Consider the following 12,444-nt stretch of genomic DNA (forward strand, 5'->3'; position numbering starts at 1 on the left):
AAGCAATTTAGGTTAGGATTTCAGCTCCAGGAGCACAGTTGATCCCCTACTGCCACTCATGTATCACACTATAACCTCCATTATAAGTTTGTGGCATCTTTTAGACCTATATATGTCAAACAGACTCAATTAAAGTAACCTACAGTGTACACTAAACCATTTTATTGAAGACATAACTACAAGAAGGCTCTGGGGGAACCTTATAGCACCTTCCACTACCTGAATGGGACTACAAGAAAGCTGGAGAGGGACTTTTTACAAGGGCATGTAGTGACAGGACAAGTGGTAATGGCTTCAAACTGACAGAGGGCAGTTTTAGATAAGATGTTAGGGAAAAAAAATCCAATTACTGTGAGGGTGGTTAGGAGCCAGAACAGATTGTTCCCCAGAAAAATTGGGGAGGCCCCATCCCTGGTCGTGTTCAAGGACAGTTTGGATGGGGCTTTGAACAACCAAGTCAAGTGGAAGGTGTCCCTGGCCACAGCAGGGGATTGGACCTGAATGATCTTTAAATTCCCTTCAAACCCAAACCATGCTATGAAACAGAGTAACACTGAAAACTTGTTGGTTATAAACCACAAGCTTGCAGCTAAATTAGCTTTGTCATTAAGCACCTTCTCTGCTCACAAGGTAATCCTGGAACCATAGAATGAATCATAGAATGGTTTGGGTTGAAAGGGACCTTAAGTGAATATATTGTATTATATACGTGCTGACTGCATTATTAAAAGATATCTTGAGATAAAGCAATTTGTATTACAAGTCTCAGGCAAGAAAGATCATGTAGATTGTAATGAGAATAAAATACAGGGTTCCAAAAGGAATAGAAATAAAGTGCAGTATACCATTGTAACAGAGACTGCATAGCAAATGTGTATTATTTAAGAACCATTGTGTGACAATGTAATTAAAAGACTCTTGTGTGATAACATGCAAAATAACTAGTCATATTAGTTTCCTGTGTGCTTTTCACCTTCCAAAGTTTGATTTTTGTGTGTTCAGCACTCTGAATACTGTAATGCATGCTGCAGTCTTTTCTTGAAATCTGGGATATACATCAGTAAAAGCTAATTTCCTAAAGGCAATTTTATACTTACCATGTACATTTAAGAGTTAGAAGGCAGATTTCTCAGCTGTCCATATGACTTCTTCTGTTTAATTAATGAAGTTAAAGGGACTATATTTAGTCACAGAGCTTAACATAACACTACCCTATCAGTCTCACTGCCGTTCCTATTAAGATATTCCAGCAACGTTGTTGAACGAACTCACTGCTCTATTTTAAGAAGGGAGAGGGCATGCTCATAAAATACTGCAGAAGCTTAAAAAAAAAAAATTAAAAAGGTGAAGAGGTCAATTAGTTGCTCATCCCGTGCGGTTGAAGACGCAGGAGGACAGAGAGGGCGGAAGGGCCGAGGGTGGGCGGTAAATGCGCCCCCACCCCGCCAGCAGCCCGAGCCCTGTGTGCCCGTGTGACTCCCGGAGGCCGATGCTGTGGCCTCCCGTGACCGGGTGGCCGTCGTTCACTTGTGTCCCCCGCCGGGCTCCGAGGGCGACGGCGGCCGCCCGGGGGAGTCTGTGCTCCGCGGCGCCCGGGACAGCTGCTCCCGACCCCAGCTGCTCCCGCCGCCCCGAGCCGGGAACTGCCGGCGGAGCCAGCTCCGCTGCCGAAACGCCCGGGTGAGCTCCGAGCAGCGACCGCGCTCTGCCAGCAGCCGGGGCTGCGAGGAAAGGGGCGGGGAGCGGTGAAAGGCGTCGTGAGTTCTCCTGGTGAATTTTACGCCCAAAATGCGATTTCTCCAGGTGGCAGAATAAAACGGTGTCTCCTCACCTTCCCCCGAACGCCTCTGAGGCAGCGTGAGTCACGGCACAACCCGAGAACTGCAGCTCGCAACAGCGTTTCACAAAGTTCGGGAGCGTCGGCAGCGCTTCCTACGGGACGGTCGGGAAGCGGCCGCCGCCCCGTGCGGGACGCGCCGTGCCGGGCGCTCAGCGCGGCTCCGCCGGGCGGGCCGGTCCCGCTGCGGGCGTCGGGAGGCACGGCGGGCACCGCCGCCCGGAGCCGGCCCCGTCACCGCGCTGGGGCGGCAGCAGCGGCGGCTCCCCCCAGCCCGAGAATGCCCGCTCGCAGGGAGAAGCCCGGGGAGACCCCCGCCCTGCCGGCCGCCCCGTCCGCACCCACCCGCGTTCCGCCACTCCACCCCCGTGCCGGCGGGGCAGACGCTCCCAAACTGTTCGGAGGACACCGGAGATCGGCAGCGGAGCCGGCGGCAGCACCGCGACCCCCTGCTCCCGCAGCCCCGGCCCCGGGGGCAGCCGGCCACACCCCGCCGCTCCCCGCCGACCCGCTCGCTCGCAGCCGCCGTGCCCACCTGCCCGGGCCGGGCAGCCGAGACCGCGCCTGCCCCCGCCGCCGCAGGGCCCGCTCCGCACCCTCGGGGCAGCGCCGCGCCCTCCCCTCCCGGCCGCCGAGCGCCCCCTTCCCCGCCCCTGCGCCAGTGCCGGTGCCGGTGCCGGGCGGGGGGCGGTGGCAGCGAGGGAAGAGGGATGAGGTCATCCTCTTTCCCGGCGTCAGTCAGCTGGGTGGTGGCGGCGGCGGGTGCGGGCGGAGGCGGGCGGGGAGGCGGGTGCGGGATGCGCTGCTCCGGGCAGAGCAGCCCTGCCTGCTCCCGGCTCGAGCAGAGCGCGGCGGCGGCGGCGGCCCCGGCACCGGCGGCCCCCGCGGAGGCGGCGGCGGGGCGGGCGGGCTGAGCGCGGCTCCCCGCAGACAGGCGGCGCTGCGGACGCGGCCGCCGCGGAGGAGCCGCCCGCGGGCGCGCAGCCCGGCGCGGAGCGGGGACAGGGGACGCGGGGAGCGGCGGGTCCGCGGCGGCGGAGGGCGGGAGGCAGGAGTCAGGAGGCGGAGGAGGAGGAGCAGGAGGAGGCGCGGGATAAAGGAGCGCTCGCTGCTCCCGCTCGCTCTCCAGCGGGGCTGAGGGAGGCATCATGGCCGCGAAGTCGGACGGGCGGCGGAAGATGAAGAAGGGCGGCGAGGTGGCGTTCACGCCGCTGCAGAACTCCGAGCACTCGGGCTCCGTGCAGGCGCTGGCCCCGGGGCTGCCCGCCGGCGCCGGGCCGGGCGGCGGCAGCGACGACGATGAGGCGCCCGGGGGCGGGTGCTGCAGCGGCGGCGGCGGCGGGGACGGCTCGGGCGGCGGCTCCCGGTGCTGCTGCTGCTGCTGCAGCGGCGGCAGAGGAGGAGACGGCGGAGGGGGCGGTGGCGGGGGCTCCCGGGGCTCGGGCGGGGGCTCGTCCTCCTTGTGCCTGCGGCTGGGCAGGGAGCAGCGGCGCTACTCGCTGTGGGACTGCCTCTGGATCCTGGCCGCCCTGGCCGTGTACTTCGCGGACGTGGGCACCGACATCTGGCTCGCGGTCGACTACTACCTGCGGGGCCAGCGCTGGTGGTTCGGGCTCACCCTATTCTTCGTGCTGCTGGGCTCCCTCTCCGTGCAGGTCTTCAGCTTCCGCTGGTTCGCGCACGACTTCAGCACCGAGGACAGCGCCGCCGCCGCCGCCGGGCACTGCCCCGCCGCCGAGAGCAAGCTGCTGGTGAGCAGCGGCTCCGCGGCCGCGGACATCGACGCCGCTCGCCCCAGCACGCCGCAGAGACAGGCGTCCACCGCCAGCAAGGGCAACGCCACCAACAGCAGCAGCAACGGCAGCAGCAACGCCGCGGGCAGCGGCGCCGCCGGTCCCCGCGCTAGCGGCGCCCGGTCCGCGTCCTGCGCCTTCTGCATCTGGCTCCTGCAGTCGCTCGTCCACATCCTGCAACTGGGGCAGGTCTGGAGGTGAGGAGCAGGGCGAGGGCGGTGCGGGGGCCGGGGCTTGAGCCCCTGGCCAGGGGGAGCACGCCCGGCCGCGGGCGGGACCGAGCCCGGGGAGCGGCCGCCTCGGGGCCCCTCCTGGGGACAGCGCACCCCGGGCCGTCGGGCTGACCGGGCTCCGCAGGGCTGACCGGGCTCCGCAAGGCTGACCGGGCTCCGCAGGGCTGATCGGGCGCGGGGGGCCGAGGGGAGCCCCGCCGGGTCCCGGCCATCCTGTGCTGCACAGGTGACCGCCCCGGGAGCGCCCGGCTGCCTCCAGCCCGCGCAGCGCCAGGTGCCCAGAACCTCCTGGGAAACCTGCGCCGGACGCTCGGTAAAATTAAGGAACCGGTGGGGAAAGTGGACATAGCCCGGTAACGCACACCTCCGGGTCTCCTCGCACGCGGCCAGCACACCGTTGCCGCCAGCAGGGAACTTCACTGGCAGTGAGGAGTTACTTTCCCGTAACGCCCTGATGCCTGTTTTGAGATTTATGTGTACATATGCTGTGAACAGTCATCTCCTTGCTATGCATATCCATTTTCTATATGCGTGATGTATAAAAGGGATGTCTTCCAAATCAAAGTTTTGAGTAGCAGTTCTCAAAACCATCTGCAAGTGACGTACTGTGCATTATGGAAAGGATGTGCTGAAGTGGGTTGGGAAAGGCGCTTGCTGGAAAAGGAGATGACATCATAGTTTTCAAAAGTAAAGTTTTCCTTCAGTTTTAGCAAATTTCTGGGAAAGATTCATATGGAGGCTGAATGCCCTGCAAATACATTTAGTGCTGCCTGAAAAGGGCAGAGTTCAGAAGGTATAGCGTATAAAGAGGTAAAACTTTCACATAAAATTTTGCAAGATAGATGCCGTGTTGAAGAAGGTCATGCAGTAGGGCAAGTGCACTAAAGCAACAATGGAAAATACCTTTTGCGTTTATTGTCTGAGGATGGAAAGAAATTATGTCATCCTTCTGTTTTGGAAACACTTGGGACTTTTCGCAACTACTTCATTAGGGAGTTTAATTTGTTGTTCCTGTAAACTTGTAATGCTGGTAATTTTAATATCTGTCTCATTCTTTTGGACAAAGTCTGTCTTTTACTCTGTCAGCACAGAATCCAGCACAGCTCAGTTCTGCTTGTGGCCCTTAAGCATCAAGGAGTCCAAATGCTGGTAGATAGTTGACCAAAGATCTTGGAATACCACAACTAAGTACCTTCTCCTTTCCAGAGTATTTGGTTCATTGTAACAAATTCAATTTTCTAAACTTGTGAAACTAACTTAAAGCTACAGGTGTGCTCTTATTAACAACGACGTGACTTGAAAGAGAAGAATTTTGAACAAAAAGTGATGCTTTGTTTCAAATCTTGAATGCTTGTATGCTTTATCTTCTACCTTCTACCTTGTTTAACACAAGTTAAGTTTAGGACTTTTTGAATGTGATGGGTTTTGTGTAATGTTTAGTCCCCACCCTGCAGAGGTAGAAAAGTAAGTACAGTGGCTTAAATTGTACTTAGAAAATCATGTTGATATTCATCCATATAGAAGTCAAACAGTGTGGATCATGCTGAGTGATAGAGGAGAGAGTTTGACAAGGTTTGGTGTCACGACTCTGTATTGGAGAACACAAAGAGCAGGGAGGGCTGTGGGTGGAGCAGGGTGGGATCCAACACTGTACAGCACTTCTGTCAGATGAGGTGTCTGGGATTTAGAGCTCTCCAGCTGCTTGCTTTTTGATGAAGCACAGTGTCTTTTAACACAAGATTTTCTCCTTGCAAAAGCACCTACTCCTCTATATTTAAAGCTAGATGAGTCTCTTTTGATCATATGTAGCTTTTCTTCATGTTTTATGTGCAGCAGTGTAAGACTGCCAGAATATTAAACTGATAAGGCATGTTAGGACATTATTTATGGTTTAGCCCGTTACACTTTTGAAATTTTTTTTTCAGTGAAACAGAGCCATCAAATTACCTGTCTGTCAGTAACTTTGTAGTATTTATTTGCAGTTTTTCCACAAACTTTAAAATTATATGGTCAGCAGTATGGAATGTTTCATATCAGCACTTCATAATTGATTAAAGTGGCTCCATTTTAATTCCCTACATATATTCCTGATTAGGGAGAGCCTTTGGAGACATCTACAGCTAATAATCAGCCCCAAAGAGAAGAGGTCACATCAAACCCTGAGAAACTCTGTACATATGCATGGTGTCAGAACTAACATGATCTGTAGAAATTTTCTGGAAACAGTATCTCTAATCAGACACTTAATAGTCCAGAACTTCTACTCTGCAGTGTAACATTGGTACTGCCTTGAGCAAATAGCTCAAGCTGTTTAGGCTGAAAGATGATCTAAAGTGTTTTCCACTTGCCTGTGTTTGGAGATTTAACTCGTTCTTTGACACAGCTGAACAGACCCTGCTGCCAGAGAGAGGTGCATGTGCTGGGGTCACCATCCCAACAGCTGACAAAACCTGTTACCCTTTGTTCTGTGCCTCTCATTATGTTTCTTATTAGCTTTCAGATTTTTCCTGTTTTTGTTTCTTTTGCCCCTGGTTAAAGCTCTCCTGTAGCTACACTTAATTTTTTTGTTACTTATTATGCTGAATCTCCCCTAAGTAAAAATGACAGTAATATGTCTCTCATTTCTCTATCAGGGAATGAGGAGAAAGTTTGCTTGTGCCTGATTCTCTAGCTACTAAAATTAGTGATCATTCTGTTTTCATGTGGTTTTTATTGTCTTCTGTCTCCTCTTAAAATTAACTGAATCCTGAGGTCTTCAATTTCCCTTTATTTGTCCCATTGCCAAAGGTTTTGGGGTCAATGGTGTCAGTGGCTTATTTAAGGAAGGCATTCTGAGGAAAGAGCAATACAACTGACAATCCCAGTGCTCTTAATATCCTTGAATTAAATAAAAAATTTGTAAAAATGTGTTTTTAGTGATTAATTCTGTCAGAATGACTTATAACAATTTCAAAGCTTTTCCTCTGAGATTAATTTTTTGTTTACAAACATACTGAAAGCCAGATCATTGAAAATTATTATGTGTTAATTTTAACTAAAATGTGCTAATGGGAAATGAATGAGGTCTTTAATGTGGAATGGAACAATTCTAGAAGTAGGCAATCAAAAGTCACTAAAACATTTTTTTATTCCTTGAGTGTGAAAAAGGGGAACTGCAGGAGCAGCTAAGTTGTCAATAAGCTCTGAATAAAATCTTAAATTTTTTTCTTTTGAAATTGGTGTAACTTTCCTCCCCAAAACCTTTGGAATATCAAATAGCTCCTTTTTAAAGAATATATATATATATATATATTTTCTTTTCCCCTCCGGGGTTTGGCTATTTATGGACTTCCTGATAGCAGTGGCCACCTGTTAAAATTCCAGTGAAGTTTCTGAGGATCTGCTTGCTACAGCAGAGTGCAGGAACTAGGCATTTTTTGGCAGCTAATTTCATGGTGAAATGTGATCACTGGTGAGATTCTGCCTTCAGAAATAGATACAGATGTGTTTCCTTATCCATACTTCCAGTGTGTTCTGCTTTTTACCAATATTTGGCCATGGAAATCTCTTCTCCCAAGCAGGTGCTGTGAGAGACGTCTTTTATTATTAGTAGACTCTGGGGGGTACAAGGAGGATACAATACACAGGGTGTTTCTATCCCATTGAAAGGAAAAAAATGAAAGGGAATGCTTTAATTTAGAGTCTGTGAGGACCTCTGTAGAGGTATAAGGGCCAGTAGGATTCAGAAAAGCTCTTGCCCTTTGAGCTTGGCCTGAGAGTGTGTAACCACTGCCCTTGAGCATCCCGTTGATTCACTAAACTCCTCAGGCTTAGCCACGACTTTCAGATTTTGCTGTGGACAGCAGGACTTGGTGACTGGATGTAGGAGATCATAGTGTTCATTTGGCATCGGTGGAGCTGGTTCATTTCCTTAAAAAAAAATTTCTGGCTGAGGTTCCCTTGGACTGGCAGGATTCAGATAGCCATGCTCCTGAAGCTGGGTAAAGGGATCAGCCAGCCCTGGGAGGAGTGTGGGTTGTGGGAGGTTGGGTGAACAAGAGGAGGAGACTGGAGGGCTTGCTGGTGCCCGTCTTGTGGTGTCTGGAGAGCAAGAAGTAGCTGCCTGAGACAGCGCCTGTGCCTTGCAGCAGGGTGGTGTGAGCAGGCTGCCTTGGTGCTCAGCGTGCTTGGGAGTTCCCCCAGTGTCTGTCGTTTTGTCTGAAAGGCTCAGTCAAAGTGCCTGAAAGGGAACTGTCAAGTTTCTGTAGCTAACAAGGCCAGAGGAAGGGTGAATCATTGAAAAGACGAGGACTGGAAATTACCCTCTAAAATTATTTCTGGATAGCTGAAGCAATACTGAGATGATTAAGTATATCCCTCTCAACAGAGTGAGGGGGTTTGAGTGAGACTTCCTAGCTCTGTGGGAAACCACCTAGAGAAGGAGGAGGACACACCAAGCGGCCCTCTTGTCCCTCCTGGTGGCATTGTCCAGGACAGGTGTCTGTTCCTAAGTGGAATAATGCTATGGATTGGCTATATCTGTTTGTGTGTAGTACTAAGAAGCCATTATTTTACTCATTCTTCCTGGTTCTTATATGGGAAAAAAAAGGAGTTGTGGCCAGGTTGTAAAGGTGATGTTGGATTCTTAGACCAGGGTGAGTTGTAATTTCTCTGGTGCCCATGTAGAAATGTTTTTCACAGGTCTGGGTCATCTGCCAAAGAAATGTCATTGCTTATGGTCATAAGCTTCACTGTAAAAAAAAAAAAAAAAAAAAAGGGTGTCTGCTCTGCATGTGAGAAATCCTGACAACTTCTTCAGGTGCTCACCATTGAGCATGACTGATGCCCTAAACTGGAAGTCCCAGCAAAGTAGCTCAAGTTAAGAAAAACATCATTCTTAGCTCAACTCCAAACTTAAATAGGTTCATTTCTTTTCACACTTTTGATCTACATAGTAGTTTTTGACACTTTTGTTCAGTAGCAATGTAGGAGTAGTTATGTGGTCAATAATTCCAGCTGCCATTGGACTTCACACTAAGATGTGATAATATCTCAATCTGACACCAGTTTTTCTCACTGTTTTGAAATCTGTCAGATAATTTGTCACATGGAGTCCAAATTTATGAATCATAACCATTTCCTAGACAAGATTATTGCATATCTTCCCCATCTGTCTCTTAGTGTAGCAAAATGCTGCCACTCAGCAATGCCATTTTTCTTTTATTGAGTTACTGCAGTGCTTGAGTTAAAGTCCTACTGACTAACTATTTTGCTTGCTGTGTCTTTAGGTCTCAGGAAAGGTTATGAGCTGTCAGAAACAGGAAATAAAGTTGTGTGTTTTTCCCCTCAGCAGGATTAGAAGGGCAGCCCACCCTGTAAGTGGCCTGACCACATTTAAACTTTTGATAATATATTCATCAGAATAAATATTCAAAATTTTTGAGTCTTTTCATTCCCTTTTTTTTTCTTTATTTTTTGTTCTCTTTTCTGAAGATAGTGGTATGCAGATGAAGTCTGTGCCTTTCATATTTTTTTTGAAACACAGGAGTAAAGCTTTACTATGTTCTTAAAAATCTCTTACAAGTCTGCATACAAATCAGATTTGGTATTCAGTTTATTCTAATAACTTTAGCTATGTGTAAAAGATGCTGATGTACTTTAGAAGAAAGATACTGTACTTTAATAATTAACAAGTGTTCTCTCTGCAGAGAATATTTATCAGTTACATAAGTTTTCAGATTTTCAAAGGACTGCTTAAGCACTGATTTCTGATCACACAACTGGCTTAGTAGGAAAACTAATATTTTATGCACAGAATGCTTTCTAGAAACTTATATATGGGAAGAATTTCTATTTGCCTTTTTCCAAGAGTGGAAAATTGATAAGAATACAGGGGTTTGTGTTTTAGAGGATTTCGTATCACCATATACATATATTATTTTAGAGTCCTCTGGTGCTCTGAACAAATGATTATATGTATGTACCATGATTTGAAAGAAATGCATCACATCATTTCTAAATGTTTTCACATTTGTTTCTAAATGTTATAACCTTGCAGAAAGTTCTTGCAACCAGATGAGGGGTTTTTTTTGTTTTGGTTTTTTTTTTTGTTATTGTTAAAATTTCTGTTACCTACATCAGAAAAAGTATTTCTCTCTGAAAGGTCAGTTTGCATGTCTGCATCTCTTGTGGGAAAGCAAGTGTAACACCACAGCATAATCTGTAGCCTCAGTTATCCTCCTTCATTCATCAGGTCATTTACATCACAGTTTAACTTGTTCAGAAGTGTATTCTCCTTGTCAGCTGGCTTAGTTGTTAATATTTGTCCATAAGAACTGATTTGGCCACAAAGATGCAAAAGCTCTAATAAAGCTAAAAATTAAATCAGTTCTTCTGTCACTTGGTGTTACCTTATTCTTCTGTCTCTCTGTTCCAATTAAGTAGCTTCTAATATATAGCAGATAAATCACAGCAGTGACTTACATTTTCAGTAAACAGGTTGTTTGGGAGGAATTTGTCAGGCACAGAGAAAATCAATAGCTCTTTTGCTTGCACTTCAAGAAAAATTTTTTGTTTGCTAAAGTATATTTGCAAAGTGGTGCCTTTTCTGTCAATTTTAGCACAGCTGTCAGTTGTATGCATTGTGTCAAGTGGATATGGGTGGGGAAGGGGCAAACAGGCTATAAAAAGAACTGCTTTGATTTACTTGATTTTTTAAATGAAAGGAGGCTGGTATTGAAGAGCACGTGAAGGAGCATGTAGAAAAGGAGGAAGGTTCTGAAAAGGCATGGGAATATCAGCCAATACTCCTAACTATGTACCTAACTCCAGTTTGTTTCCTTTCAGCCACTGACCAAAGAGGAATTGTTTGAGTAATTTCCTCAGTGACTGCTTGAGAAACTGTAGAAGCAGGCAGGCAAACAGAAGAGTTGTATGTCTGGGAAAATTCACAGTAAAAATATTAGATACACGGAGAAAATGCTAGATAAACTCTCACTGCACTGAGTAGTCATCTGAACAATGATAAATAAAAATGTGAAATACCAGTCTGGCATAAGCTGACAGGAAAGAGAGTACTCTAAAACATCTTTTCATAAATTTTAGAATTAAAAAATAATAGGTCTTGGGTACATATTTTTCCAAGAGATTTTACCTGAATTTTCTGACAACCATAACATGAATTATCATCTCCCCGTGGGCTCTGGTTGCTGAAGTGGTTTCTTATCACTCTCCTTCTCATTCTATTTCCCTGCCTGAATGGCTGAAATGAGTTATAATGTACTTTTTCCCCCAAGATAAAATAATTGCTGTATTATGTTATTATTTTCATTACCTTTCCTTTGACAACAAGCCTGTGCTGCTCAGTGTGTTCATGGTAAAACCTTGTGTGGTGAGCTGTATAAATCTGTTTGATTGGCAGGGGTAATCAGTGGGGGTGGTTAATGTTATCAGTCACAAGTGATTTGATGTCACGAGTGGGAGCACATGGAGTGAGACTGTTTTGTGGGGTGTTTTCAAAGGAATTTTAGCAGGTAATGATATGACAGGGAGAGTATCTACTTTTTGTTCTTCTAAAGTTGGAAGGTGTGACTTAGATGAGACTAATGTACCAAGGATGGCGCCAGCTGCTTTAGAGAAGGATGCAGATGTTTTATGGTGAATAAAAAGGGAATTAACCTACAGATGGATGAACAGTTTTCCTCATCTCTATCAGCTGTTATACATCAGATTAATTTCTGCCCTTAAAAAATGAAAGTTAACATTGCCACCGTTTCAACATTACTCGCTTTTATGGGATGTTTTCATGGAAACATCTGATCTGTTCTAGGATCCTGCCAACTTCTTTGAGTGATGCTTTCCCATGGATAGTACATAGGGTCAGTAGATTACTTCCTGTAGGACCAAGGAAAGTACCTTTAAATATCAAGCATCAGACTTCAGCTATCTGTAGAGAGATCTATACATGCATAGAAAGCAATGAAAGCCACTATGCTGATATTTTCACATTTTAATAGTGGCTTGTGTGAAATGATAAGCTTTGTCATTATAAATGTGTGTGGGCTTTTATCTAAAGGAAGGGCATGGATGCAGTTGTGTCTTTTCTTATTATTCTTCAACCCTAACCTTTATAGTCTCGCTTATATATGGAAATATTTCTGTGAGACAGATCTATAATGGGACTTTGCTCTGAAAGCAGAATTTAGATGTTCTCCAGGCATATAGACCTGAAAATATGACCTAGAAAATTTGGCCTAACAGCCTTGCGAGGAAAGCTTTTTTACTGTGAGAGTGGCAGAGCACTGGAGCAAGCTGCCCAAAAAGTTTGTAGTCTCCTTCTCTCTGTAAATATTTAAAAAATGCCTGAATATGATCCTGTGCAACTTGCTCTGTGAACTTGATTCAGCAGAGGACTTGGACTGGATGGTCTCCAGAGGTCCCTTCATGCCCCAAACATTGTTATTCTGTGATTCTGTATGAACTTGAGGAATTTGAATATAATGGACCATAATGTTCAACTTGAAAGCTGCCTAGAGGCTTGTATTCCTGCCTGCTAGCTGTGTCCAGAAATTCCCCAGCACACACAGCCTGAGTTCCTCCTCAT

The 12,444-nt window shown here is 47.3% G+C and overlaps 1 protein-coding gene across 1 annotated transcript in view; it reads left to right on the top strand.

Moving 5' to 3' along the window:
- Nucleotides 1-2,904: 2,904 nt before the first annotated feature.
- XKR4 (XK related 4) overlaps nt 2,905-12,444 on the top strand; it is a 225,299-nt gene continuing 215,759 nt past the window's right edge. Inside the window, exon 1 of the mRNA XM_058019078.1 lies at nt 2,905-3,827. Coding sequence (XP_057875061.1) covers nt 2,986-3,827 — 842 coding nt within the window. The 5' untranslated portion in view covers nt 2,905-2,985. The remainder of the gene's footprint in view (nt 3,828-12,444) is intronic.

This window comes from Melospiza georgiana, chromosome 1, assembly GCF_028018845.1.
Source record: "Melospiza georgiana isolate bMelGeo1 chromosome 1, bMelGeo1.pri, whole genome shotgun sequence".
NCBI classification, from domain to species: domain Eukaryota; kingdom Metazoa; phylum Chordata; class Aves; order Passeriformes; family Passerellidae; genus Melospiza; species Melospiza georgiana.